This window comes from Candoia aspera, chromosome 4, assembly GCF_035149785.1.
Source record: "Candoia aspera isolate rCanAsp1 chromosome 4, rCanAsp1.hap2, whole genome shotgun sequence".
Classification (NCBI taxonomy): domain Eukaryota; kingdom Metazoa; phylum Chordata; class Lepidosauria; order Squamata; family Boidae; genus Candoia; species Candoia aspera.
In genome coordinates, this window is record NC_086156.1 from 56,177,124 (window position 1) to 56,188,976 (window position 11,853).

The 11,853-nt window shown below is 41.6% G+C and overlaps 1 protein-coding gene across 1 annotated transcript; it reads right to left on the minus strand.

Moving 5' to 3' along the window:
* Window positions 1-1,134: 1,134 nt before the first annotated feature.
* LOC134498054 (trichohyalin-like) lies at window positions 1,135-11,508 on the minus strand. Its single transcript, XM_063304185.1, has 5 exons — window positions 8,703-11,508; window positions 7,720-8,405; window positions 5,200-6,279; window positions 3,385-4,803; window positions 1,135-2,319 (listed from the first exon to the last, which is right to left on the minus strand). The coding sequence occupies exons 1-5, from the start codon at window positions 11,506-11,508 to the stop codon at window positions 1,135-1,137; spliced, it is 7,176 nt and encodes a 2,391-aa protein (XP_063160255.1).
* Window positions 11,509-11,853: the final 345 nt, after the last annotated feature.

Below are 11,853 nucleotides of genomic sequence, written 5' to 3' on the forward strand. Positions count from 1 at the left end.
CCTTCCCTCCAACAGGATGGCGAGAACGACATCACGCTGAGCAAATCTGAAAGCTCTTCTGGCGCTTTGCGGATGGTATTGTACAGGTAATCTGTGGGAGCAACACTTTTTGGTGAGCTGTATATTTGATATTTTTATTTGGGTTATATTTGGGGATTATTTTAATCCTGATTATGTATAGTTGGTGTAAGACACTCAGATGTGATCAGCTCTTGGAGCGGCATGTTAGCCTAGTAAAATAAATAAGTAAACAAATTAACTTGTTTGGAAGTAAGTCCCGCTAATAGGTAAGCTTAGATTTGTTGCCTAGAAATCTCAAGTCTACTTCTTTATAACTTCAAAAGAAATGTCTTGATAACAAAAATACATCTACTCTTCACATCTACTTTTAGAGAATAAAGTGGGCAACCCTACACACTCTTATGAAAGGCAGCTTTTCTTTAAAATCTGATACTCTTTTGAAAGTATATCAAAGACCTTCTCTTCTCGCTATTGAAAGGTATGAAAAAATTGAGCATCTATAGATTACATACTTCATACAGATTAAGAGAGTTCCAAGGGAAAGACTCTAATTACTTTCCATTTACCTTATTAAAGGAAACAACGCCTTTTTAATGGAATTTTTCACAGAGATGTGTTTAAAAATTTAATTGAATCAAATTAGAGAATCTAAAGACCAGTAATTTTATTTTATCAATGCTCTAATTTTGTGGTATGTATAAAAAGAATCCAGGCTGGATGCTGGTGGGGAAATATATAATGTGTTTGCTGGTCAATGTTTAAATGGTTCCTGTCTTAAAAATCTACTGAATTCAAACATTCCAATAATATTTGAATTGTATGAATGGAGAAAAAGCCAACTTGCAGTTTTGCCTCCAGCCAATGAATAAATTGCCTGAAGCATCTCCAAACCCTGAATGTTTATAAGAATCTGTACCTGGACTGATGCTATGTGGGTTAATTTAATCCTAAACAAAGTATACTGCTTATGGGGAGAGAGCCTTTAAAAATAGAAACATTTCCCTTCTTATTTCTTCCTTCCCATTTTTATTTCCATCAGTACAATGCTTGCAGATGACCTTACGATTGATCCATCCTTTCTCTGACTTTCAATTAGGATCAGAATTCTAGAGTTTAATCAGTTTGGAAAAAGTCCAGAACAGAATTTGGGAATGGACTTCGAGAATTCTTGTCATACCCTCTGTTCCTAAGGGATTGTTGGTATTCCTTCTTCTCTAAATCCCTAAGAATTTTTCCCGGCTCTGCATAGAACGTTTTACCAACTACGACCAAGTCTTTCTTTTGTGCTTCTTCAAATTCACTACCACATTCTGCGTTGCCCTCTTCATTCCCAGACTTAAGAAGAGATTCTGGAATTTGTGCTGCATACTTACGCTGTTTTTTTTCCATTTTCTCCAAGATCTGATTTTGTGATTTCTCCAGTTTTTCTTCAGCTCTTTGAGCTTCCTTCTGCCCGTCTACTGCTTTTTTCTGAGCATTCTCCTGTTCTGCCATTTGAATCTTTGCAAATTCCCCTAACATCAGATGAGCTCTTTTTTGATCGTCAAAGGCTTTCATCCATGTTCTTTGCTGATCATTCAGGGCTTCTCTCTGCCTTCCTTCCAGCTCCTTAATCATCATCTCAGCCTTGTGCTGCTCTGCTAAGGCCATATTCTGAGCTTGCTCTTGTTCTTCCAAAACTTCCCTTTGAATCTTGGCCAGTTCATTTATAGCATGATGCGCTCTTACTTGTTCATCTATGGCTTTCCTTTTTGCTGCTTCTTGCTCTTCCAGGGCTTTTCTTCGTGATTCTTCTAATTCAGCAAACATCTTCTTACTTCTCTGCTGTTCTTCAAAGGCCAGCCTCTGTGCTATCTGCTGCTCCTCTACGGCTTTAGCATGGGCTGTCTCCAGCTTTTTCATAGCCAGCTGTATTGCCCTTTTTTCTTCTAAGGCCCTCTGCTGTGCTCTTTCGTTTTCCTCCAAGGCCATCTTTTGAGCTATTGCCAAGTCCTCTAGAGCTTTCTTCTGAGCAATCTCTAATTCTTCTAGGGACTGGTGCATTTTTTCTCTTTCTTCCATGGCTTTCTTTTCAGCCCTTTCTTGCTCTTCTTGAAACTTTCTCTGAGTTTTTCTGAGTTCTTCCAGGGCAGCCTTAGCCAACTGCTTTTCTTCTTGAGATTTTTTCTGTGCTTTTTGTTCTTCCTCCAGTGCCTGTTTATGAGTCCTTTCCAGCACTTCAAGAGCTTTCTGAGCATTCTCCTTTTCCTCCAGCGCCTTCTTCTGAGTGATGTCTAGTTCTTCTAAGGCCTTCTGTGTCTTTCCTGTTTCTCCCATTGCTTTTTCCATGGTCCTTTCCTGCTCATTTTCGACCCTTCTCTCTGCCCTTGACAGTTTTATCAGAGCAGCTTCAGCCATTTTCTTTTCTTCTTCATATTTTTTCTGTGCTTGTTCCAGTTCCATCTGAGCTTTCTTTTGTTCCTCCAGGCTCAGCTGATGAGCTTTTTCCAAAGTATCCAAAGCTTTCTGAGCATTTGCCTCTTTCTCCAGAGCTACCCTCTGAGCAATCTCTAATTCTTTTAGTTTTTTATGAATTATTTCCCTTTCTCTGCTTGCTTTTCTCTCAGCCTTTTCCTGCTCCTCTTGAAATTGCCTTTTTGCTCTTGAGAGTTCTTCCAGGGCTGCCTCAGCCATATTTTTTTCACCTTGATACTTCTGCTGCACTTTCGTTTGTCCCTCTAGGGCCTGAGTACGAGCTCTTTCTACATTATCCAGAGCCTTCCGAACTTTGGCTTCTTTCTCCAAGGCCTCCTTTTGAGCTACTTTTATTTTTTCTAACTCTTTCTGAGCTCTCTCTAGTTCTTTCATTGCTTGCATCTTAGATATTTCCTGCTCTTCGTGGAATTTTTTCTTTGTCTGTAAGAGTCCTTCCAGGGCTGCCTCACACATCTTCTTTTCTTCCTGACACTTCTTTCGTGCTTGCTCCAGTTCTTCCATAGCAGCTACCTGAACTTTCTTCTGCTCCTCTAGGAGTTCTTTATGAGCCCTTTCCAAAGCCTTCTGAGCTTTTTCCTCTTCTTCCTGGGTCTTCTTCTGAGCAACTTCTAATTCTTCTATAGTCTTCTGAGTTCTCTCGTTTTCTTTCATTGTTTTCTTCTTAACTCTTTCCTGTTCTTCATGGAATTGTCTCTGAGTTCTTAAGAGTTCCTGCAGGGCAGTTTCAGCCATCTTTTTTTCTTCTTGAATTTTCTTCAGTGCTTTCTTCTGTTCTTCCAGTGCCTGTTTATGAGCTCTGTCAAGAACATCCCGAGTTTTTTGAGCTTTCTCTTGTTCCTTCAGGGCCTTCTTCCGAGCATTCTCTAATTCTTCTGACTCTTTCTGAGCTCTCTCTCTGTCTTCAGTTGCTTTCTTCTCTGCTGAATGCTGCTCTTCATGGATGTTTTTCTGAATTCTTGATAATTCTTCCAGAGCAGCCTCAGCCATCTTTCTTTCTTCCTGAGATTTCTTTTGAGCATTTTTCTGTTCCTCTAATGCCTGCTTATGCGTTCTTTCCAGAACGTCCAAAGCGTTCTGAGCTCTTTTCTGTTCTTCCAGGGCCTCCTTTTTAGCTGTCAACAAGTTCTCCAGGGCCTTCTTCTGAGCCATGTCTAATTCTTTTAGCATTGTCTTGGCTTTCTCCCTTTCTTCTATTGCCTTTCTCTCAGCTGTTTCTTGCTCCTTTTGGACTTGTCTCAGGAGATCTGCCAGGGCTGCTTCAGCCATTTTCTTTTCTTCCTGAGATTTTTTCTGTGCTTGTTCCTGTTCCATCATGGCAGCCAAATGAGCCTTCTTCTGTTCCTCTAGTACCTGTTTATGGGCAATTCCTAGAGCATGCTGAGATGTCTGGGCCTTCTCCTGTTCTTCCAGAGCCTTCTTCTGGGCCTCTTCTAATTTTTTAATGTTTCTCTGAAGTGTCTCTCTTTCTTCTACGGCTTTCTTCTCAGCCTTCTCCTGTTCCCCTTGGAGAGTTTTTTGGGTCCTTAAGAGCTCTTGTAGTCTTGCCTCAGCCATTTCCTTTTCTTCTTGAGATTTTTTCCACGCTTGCTCTTGTTCTTGAATAGCTATCTGAGCTTTCTTCTGTTCATTCAGGGCACATTGATGGGCTTTTTCTGCAGCCTCCAGGGCTTTCTGAGCCCTTTTCTGTTCCTCCTGGGCTTTCTTCTGAACAACCTTTAATTCTGCTAGGGCAATCTGAGTTCTTTCTCCTTCTTCCATGGTTTTTTTCTCAGCCATTTTCTTCTCTTCTTGGAACTTCCTCTGAGTTTTTAAAAGTTCATCCAAGGTTACTTCAGCCATCTTCTTCTCTTCCTGAATTTTTTTCCTTGTTTTTTCTTGTTCCTCCATCGCTGCTATCTGAGCGCTTTTTTGATCTTCTAGGGCCATTTTACGAGATCTTTCTACAGCGTCTAGAGCTCTCTGGGTTCTTTCCTGTTCCTCCAGGGCTTTCTTTTGAGCAGTTGCTAATTCTTTCAGAGCCTTCTGTATACTTTCTTTTTCTTCCATGATTCTTTTTTCAGCATTTTCCTGTTCTTCTTGAAATTTTCTCTGAGCTCTTAAAACATTTTCCAAAGCAGTTTCAGCCATCTTCTTTTCTTCTTGGGATTTCTTCCATGCTCGTTCCTGTTCTTCAGTGGATGCCATTTTAGCTTTCATCTGATCTTCCAGGGCCTGTTTTTGAGCTTTTTCAACTGCTTCCAGAGCTTTCTGAGCTTTTGTCTGTTCCTCTATGGCTTTCTTCTGTTCAATCTGCAATTCTTCTAGGGCCTTTTGAATTCTTTTTCTATCTTCCCTGTCTTTCTCCTCAGCTCTTTTCTGCTCTGCTTGAATCTGTCTTTGAATCTTAGACAGATTTTCCAAAGCTGCCTCAGCCATCTTCTTTTCCTCTTCAGATTTTTTCTGTGCTTGCTCAAGTTCTTCAATGGCAGACGCCTGAGCTTTCTTCTGTTCCTCTACAACTCTCTTCTGAGCAATTTCTAATTCTTCAAGAGCCTTCTGTGCTCTCTCTTTTTCTTCTAGCGCTTTCTTCTCAGTCTTTTCCTGCTCTTCTTGGACTTCTTTTTGGTACTGTGACAATTTTTCCAGGGCTGCCTCAGCCCTCTTCTTTTCTTCCTGAGATATTTTTTGTGCTTGCTCCTGTTCTTCCAAAGCAGCCATCTGAGCTTTTTTTTGTTCCTCTAGAGCCTGCTTATGAGCTCTTTCTACAGCTTCCAGAGCATTCTGAGCTCTTACCTGCTCCTCCAGGGCCTTCTTCTGAGCAATCTCTAATTCTTCTAGGGCCTTCTGAGCTCTCTCTCTTTCTTCCATTGCATTCTTCTTGACCTGCTTTTGCTCTTCTTGCATTTGTATCTGAACTTGTGCAAGTTTTTCTAAAGCTGCCTCAGCCATCTTCTTTTCTTCTTCAGATTTTTTCCGTGCTTGTCCATGTTCTTCAATGGCAGCCTTCTGAGCTTTCTTCTGTTCCTCCAGTGCCTGCTTATGAGCTTTTTTGACATCTTCCAGAGCTCTCTGAGCTCTTGATTGTTCTTTAAGAGCTTGTTTCTGAGCAATCTCTAGTTCTCTGAGGGTCTTCTGAGCTATCAGTTTTTCTTGTATTGCTTTCTCTTCAGCCATTTCCTGCTCCTTTTGGAACTTTTGCTGTGTCCTTAACAGCTCTTCTAGAGATGCCTCCACCCTCTTTTTTTCTTCTTCCATTTTTTTCCACCCTTGCTCCTGTTCCTCCATGGCTGCTAGATGAGCTTTCTTCTGCTCCTCCATAGCCTGTTGATGAGCTATTTTTACTGCTTCCAGAGACTCCTGACCTTGATTTTGTTCCTCAAGAGCTTTCTTCTGAGCAATCTGTAATTCTTCTAGGGCCTTCTGAGCTCTCTCTCTTTCTTCCATTGCATTCTTCTTGGCTTGCTTTTGCTCTTCTTGCATTTGTATCTGAACTTGTGCAAGTTTTTCTAAAGCTGCCTCAGCCATCTTCTTTTCTTCTTCAGATTTTTTCTGTGCTTGTTCATGTTCTTCAGTGGCAGCCTTCTGAGCTTTCTTCTGTTCCTCCAGTGCCTGCTTATGAGCTTTTTCAACATCTTCCAGAGCTCTCTGAGCTCTTGCTTGTTCTTCAAGAGCTTGTTTCTGAGCAATCTCTAGTTCTCTGAGGGTCTTCTGAGCTATCAGTCTTTCTTGTATTGCTTTCTCTTCAGCCATTTCCTGATCTTTTTGGAACTTTTGCTGTGTCCTTAAAAGCTCTTCTAGAGCTGCCTCCACCCTCTTCTTTTCTTCTGCCATTTTTTTCCACCCTTGCTCCTGTTCCTCCATGGCTGCTAGATGAGCTATCTTCTGCTCCTCCATAGCCTGTTGATGAGCTATTTTTACTGCTTCCAGAGACTCCTGACCTTGATTTTGTTCCTCAAGTGCCTTCTTCTGAGCAATCTCTAATTCTTCTAGGGCATTCTGAGCTCTCTCTCTTTCTTCCATTGCATTCTTCTCGACCTGCTTATGTTCTTCCTGCATTTGAATCTGAGCTTGTACAAGTTTTTCTAAAGCTGCCTCAGCCATTTTCTTTTCTTCTTCAGATTTTTTCCGTGCTTGTTCATGTTCTTCAATGGCAGCCTTCTGAGCTTTCTTCTGTTCCTCCAGTGCCTGCTCATGAGCTTTTTCGACATCTTTGAAAGCTTTCTGAGCTCTTGTTTGTTCTTCAAGAGCTTGTTTCTGAGCAATCTCTAATTCTCTGAGGGTCTTCTGAGCTATCAGTTTTTCTTGTATTGCTTTCTCTTCAGCCATTTCCTGCTCTTTTTGGAACTTTTGCTGTGTCCTTAACAGCTCTTCTAGAGATGCCTCCACCCTCTTCTTTTCTTCTTCCATTTTTTTCCACCCTTGCTCCTGTTCCTCCATGGCTGCTAGATGAGCTTTCTTCTGCTCCTCCATAGCCTGTTGATGAGCTATTTTTACTGCTTCCAGAGACTCCTGACCTTGATTTTGTTCCTCAAGAGCTTTCTTCTGAGCAATCTGTAATTCTTCTAGGGCCTTCTGAGTTCTTTCTCTTTCTTCCATTGCATTCTTCTTGGCCTGCTTATGCTCTTCTTGCATTTGAATCTGAACTTGTGCAAGTTTTTCTAAAGCTGCCTCAGCCATCTTCTTTTCTTCTTCAGATTTTTTCCGTGCTTGTTCGTGTTCTACAATGGCAACCACCTGAGCTTTCTTCTGTTCCTCCAGTGCCTGCTCATGAGCTTTTCCGACATCTTTGAAAGCTTTCTGAGCTCTTGTTTGTTCTTCAAGAGCTTGTTTCTGAGCAATCTCTAGTTCTCTGAGGGTCTTCTGAGCTATCAGTTTTTCTTGTATTGCTTTCTCTTCAGCCATTTCCTGATCTTTTTGGAACTTCTGCTGTGTCCTTAACAGTTCTTCTAGAACTGCCTCCACCCTCTTCTTTTCTTCTGCCATTTCTTTCCACCCTTGCTCCTGTTCCTCCATGGCTGCTAGATGAGCTTTCTTCTGCTCCTCCGTAGCCTGTAGATGAGCTATTTTTATTGCTTCCAGAGACTCTTTACCTTGATTTTGTTCCTCAAGAGCTTTCTTCTGAGCAATCTGTAATTCTTCTAGGGCCTTCTGAGCTCTTTCTCTTTCTTCCATTGCATTCTTCTCAGCCTGCTTATGCTCTTCTTGCATTTGAATCTGAACTTGTGCAAGTTTTTCTAAAGCTGCCTCAGCCATCTTCTTTTCTTCTTCAGATTTTTTCCGTGCTTGTTCATATTCTCCAATGGCAGCCTTCTGAGCTTTCTTCTGTTCCTCCAGTGCCTGCTTATGAGCTTTTTCGACATCTTCGAAAGCTTTCTGAGCTCTTGTTTGTTCTTCAAGAGCTTGTTTCTGAGCAATCTCTAATTCTCTGAGGGTCTTCTGAGCTATCAGTTTTTCTTGTATTGCTTTCTCTTCAGCCATTTCCCGCTCCTTTTGAAACTTTTGTTGTATTCTTAAAATCTCTTCCAGAACTGTCTCTGTCCTCTTCTTTTCTTCTTTCATTTTCTTCCACCCTTGTTCCTGTTCCTCCATGGCTGCTAGATGAGCTTTCTTCTGTTCCTCCATAACCTGTTGATGAGCTATTTCTACTGCTTCCAGAGCCTTCTGAGCTTTTTTCTGTTCCTCAAGGGCTTTCTTTTGAACAGTTTGTAATTCTTCTAGGGACTTCTGAGCTTGCTCTCTCTCTTCCATTGCCATTTTCTCAGCCTTTTGCTGTTCTTCTTGGATCTTTCTTTGAGTTTTGAAAACGTCTTCCAGAGCAGCTTCAGCCATCTTCTTTTCTTCTTCAGTTTTTTTCCATAGTTTTTCTTGTTCTTCTATGGCAGCCATCTGAACCCTCCTCTGTTCCTCCAGAGTCTGTTTGTGAGCTCTTTCTACAGCCACCAAAGTTTTCTGCGCTTTTTCTTGATCCTCCAAAGCCTTTCTCTGAGCAACCTCTAATTCTTCTAAAGCTCTTTGTGCTTTCTCTCTTTCTTCCATAGCTTGCCTCTCAGCCCTTTCCTGCTCTTTTTGGACCTTTCTTTGAGCTTCTGTCCATTTTTCTAAAGCTGCCTCAGCCATCCTTTTATCATTCTGTGATTTTCTCTGGGCTTGTTCCTGTTCTTCCATGGCAGCTATCAGGACCTTTTTCTGCTCCTCCAGAGCCTTTTTATGAGCTCTTTCCAGAGTACCCAGGGCCTCCTGAGCCCTTTCCTGCTCTTCAAGAGCTTGCTGCTGCACCCTCTCCTGTTCCTCCAGGGCTTTCTTTGTGGCTTCTGCAAGCTCCTCTAAAGCCTCTTGTTGAGACTTGGCCAGTTCCTTCAGAGCTGCCTTCTGTATTTTCTCTTGTTCTTCCAGGATTATTTTAAAAGCCTGTTCTTGCTCGCAGAGTGCCTTTTGCTGTGATTTTTCCTGCTCATCTAATAATCTCTGCAAAGTGTTTTCTTCTTCATCAATTTCTTCTTGATAACTTCTAAGCTTTTCATCCAATTCTTGCTGAAGAGCTCTCAGTTGTTCCTCCAAATCATTTGGATGGACTGCTGCTTGGTGCTTCATTTCCTTCTCCTTAAAGTTCAGTAAAGTCTCTTGGAACTTTTCTTCTTTGTCTTCCTCCTTCTCAAAATATTTACCTGGCTTCCTTATTCTTCCCTGAAAAAATGACTCTGTGTCATCTCGGGCCATACCCTTCTGTTCTGTCAGAACTATTGGTCTTACTCTCTGCTGTTCCTCAGTGCTTTTTCCCCAAATCTCTCTCCATTCCTCCATGGTCTCCTTGTCATTTCCTTCTAGTTCTACTGGGGTAGTTTGAGATCGTTCCCGCTTCTTACAGGTTTTTGGGAGTCCTCTCAATAGAGTCTTACCCTTCTTCTCTTCAACTTTCTGCTCCGGCTTCCTCCTGAATCTGGCAGTTTTCTGGGCCTTTGGTTGTACCTCCTTTAACAAAGCATAGGATTCTTCATCGTAATCTAATTGGCAGGCCAAGGCAAGGTCTTTAGCTGCCTTCTGCCAGTAGCCAAGTATTTGTAGTGCTTTTCCTCGCCACTTGTAGGGCTGGGCTGAGTCAGGATTTATTTGGATGGCTTTATCACAGTCCCTAATTGCAGCGGTTGGCTTTTGTAGCTTCAAATAGACCCTGGCTCGGTTTGCATATAGGATAGTAAGATGTGGATTGAGCTTAATGGCTTCTGTGAACAAGTCTAAAGCTTTAAAAAGTTCTCCTTTATTGACTGCATCAAAAGCTTCTCTTTTCTTTTCATTGGCTAGTTTTCGCATTTCATCTGTTACTTTCAAGCTTTCATCTCCCATCTCCTGAGGAAGATCTTCATCTGGCTCAATAACCTCTTCAGTATCAATTTCCAATTCACTGTCCTCACTTTCTGCTTCAGCTTTACATTTTTGTTTCCTCATCGCTCCCTCCTGAGTCCTTCTTTCCAGCAGTTCAAATTGTCCTTGTTTTTCATGATCCATAAATTGACTATGTTCTTGTACTGCATGCATAGGATAAGCTTTACTTTGATCCTCTAGACAATAAAGAGGAAATATTTTAGGGTTCGAGGAATTACTATGCAGAATTGTCTTTTCCTCAGAAATGTGAAATGTTCTTGTCTCCTGTTCTTGGGAACAAGGCTCACAAATAACCGATTTATCTTGGGGGCTCTTTGCTTGCATTTTCTCTGCAGGAGCTTCTTTCATCCTGCTTATCGGCTCTTTACATTCTCTCTGGTTCCTGCTTTCCTCGGGCTTTTCCCACCATTTAATTATTTTCTGGGCTTCTGTTTGTATTTCCTTCAGCATGGCATAAGTATCTTCATCATACTCCAGCTGACAGGACAAAGCAAAATCTTTAGCAGCCTCCTGCCAACAACCTAGCATACAAAATGCCTCCCCACGGCACTTGTATGGCAAGGCCATATTGGGGTTTATTTTTATGGCATGGTTGCAGTCCTTTATGGCAGCAGTTGGCATATGAAGTTTCAGGAAGGTACTGGCTCGGCAAACATACAAGTTAATAAGATGGGGGGTCAATGTGATAGCCTTGGTGAGCAGCTCAATTGCTCTTTGAAATTCACCTTTCTCTACTGCATCCAAAGCTGCTTTCTTGTTTTCACTGGCCTGCTTCCACTTCTCAACTCTCTCCACATTTTCATCTATCATCTCTTGGGAATCTTCAGTATGGTCTAGCTTCATCTTCTCTTCTTTGTTCCTTGCTATTTCGTTCTCCAGTTGTGTGCTAGTGCCTTTCTCTCTCTGCTCTTGTTTTTGATTCTCTAAATTTGTCTGTGCTTTCTTAATCTTCTCCAGTATCTCAGATTCCTTATATGTAAGGATGCACTTTGCTTGCCTCTCAGAAATCCTTTGAAATCCTAATTTTAGTTCCTTTAGTACTACATTGGCCTCTTTGTCATACTCTAATTTAGAAGCTAAAGCAAAGTCACAGGCTGCTTTTTTCAAACACCCTAATTCCTTGAATGCTTTTCCTCTCAATTTTAATGGCTCTGCTGATTTGGGATTCAGTTCAATGGCCATGTTGCAGTCTTTAATGGCAGCATATGGTTTTTGCAATTGCATATAGACATTGGCACGGTTAATGTAAGAAGTGGAAATGTCTCGGTTCAACTCAATGGCTTCAGAGAACAAATCAATAGCTTTTTGAAGTTCAGCTTTAGCTAGGGCTTCCAAAGCCGCCTCATTCTTTTCATTGATTTGGTTCCTTATCTCATCGGATATCAGCAGGTTTTTGAATTCTATTTCTTGGCTGTTATATTGTGATTGTTCCATATTTTCCTCATTACAAGTCTCCAAACTGTTCTTGTTCCATAGATCTTCCTGACGCTCACTGCCAGGCTCTTCTATACAGATGCTATTTTCGGCAAGTGACAAGGAACTGGCTACAGTTTCTAAAGATTCCCGGAGGAAGAGTCGATCTTCAGAATTTGCAACACTGAGATCAGACATGACCCAATCTGCCATGTCACTTGGAAGATTACTTGATTCCATGATGAGGAAAAATGATGGAAGGAATCAGTTGGATCTTAAGGGGAAGGAAGAATTTAAGAACTGTGACCTAAGAGAGGATGGAATTCTTATTCTAATGAATGACCTGATGAAAAATGGCCTCCATTCCTCTCTGCCATGGTCCTACTCTACACTACATCTACACTACCATTACTACTTAATGAAGCAAAACTCAGTGTTACAGTCAACAACAAAGGAAGATTTTGTTATGTCATCAGTCATGTCATCACTGGCATCCCCATGTCATGGCCTCAGACCAGGCTCCAAGATGCAGGCAGATTGAAGGCCACTGAATCTAGCAATGATGCCCTCGTGGGTCCCTCCTCA

Excerpts from the sequence above, each read along its gene's own strand:
- LOC134498054 (XM_063304185.1), bottom strand. The coding sequence starts at position 11,508 with ATGGAATCAAGTAATCTTCCAAGTGACATGGCAGATTGGGTCATGTCT. Across the intron at positions 8,406-8,702 it reads AAGGGCTCAGGAGGCCCTGG|AAAGAGCTCACAAACAGACT; the intron begins GTACTCTGGAAA and ends TGGTGGCTGTAG. Across the intron at positions 4,804-5,199 it reads CTCTAGAGGAACAAAAAAAA|GCCCTAGAAGAATTGCAGAT; the intron begins GCTCAGATGGCT and ends AGAATTCAAAAG.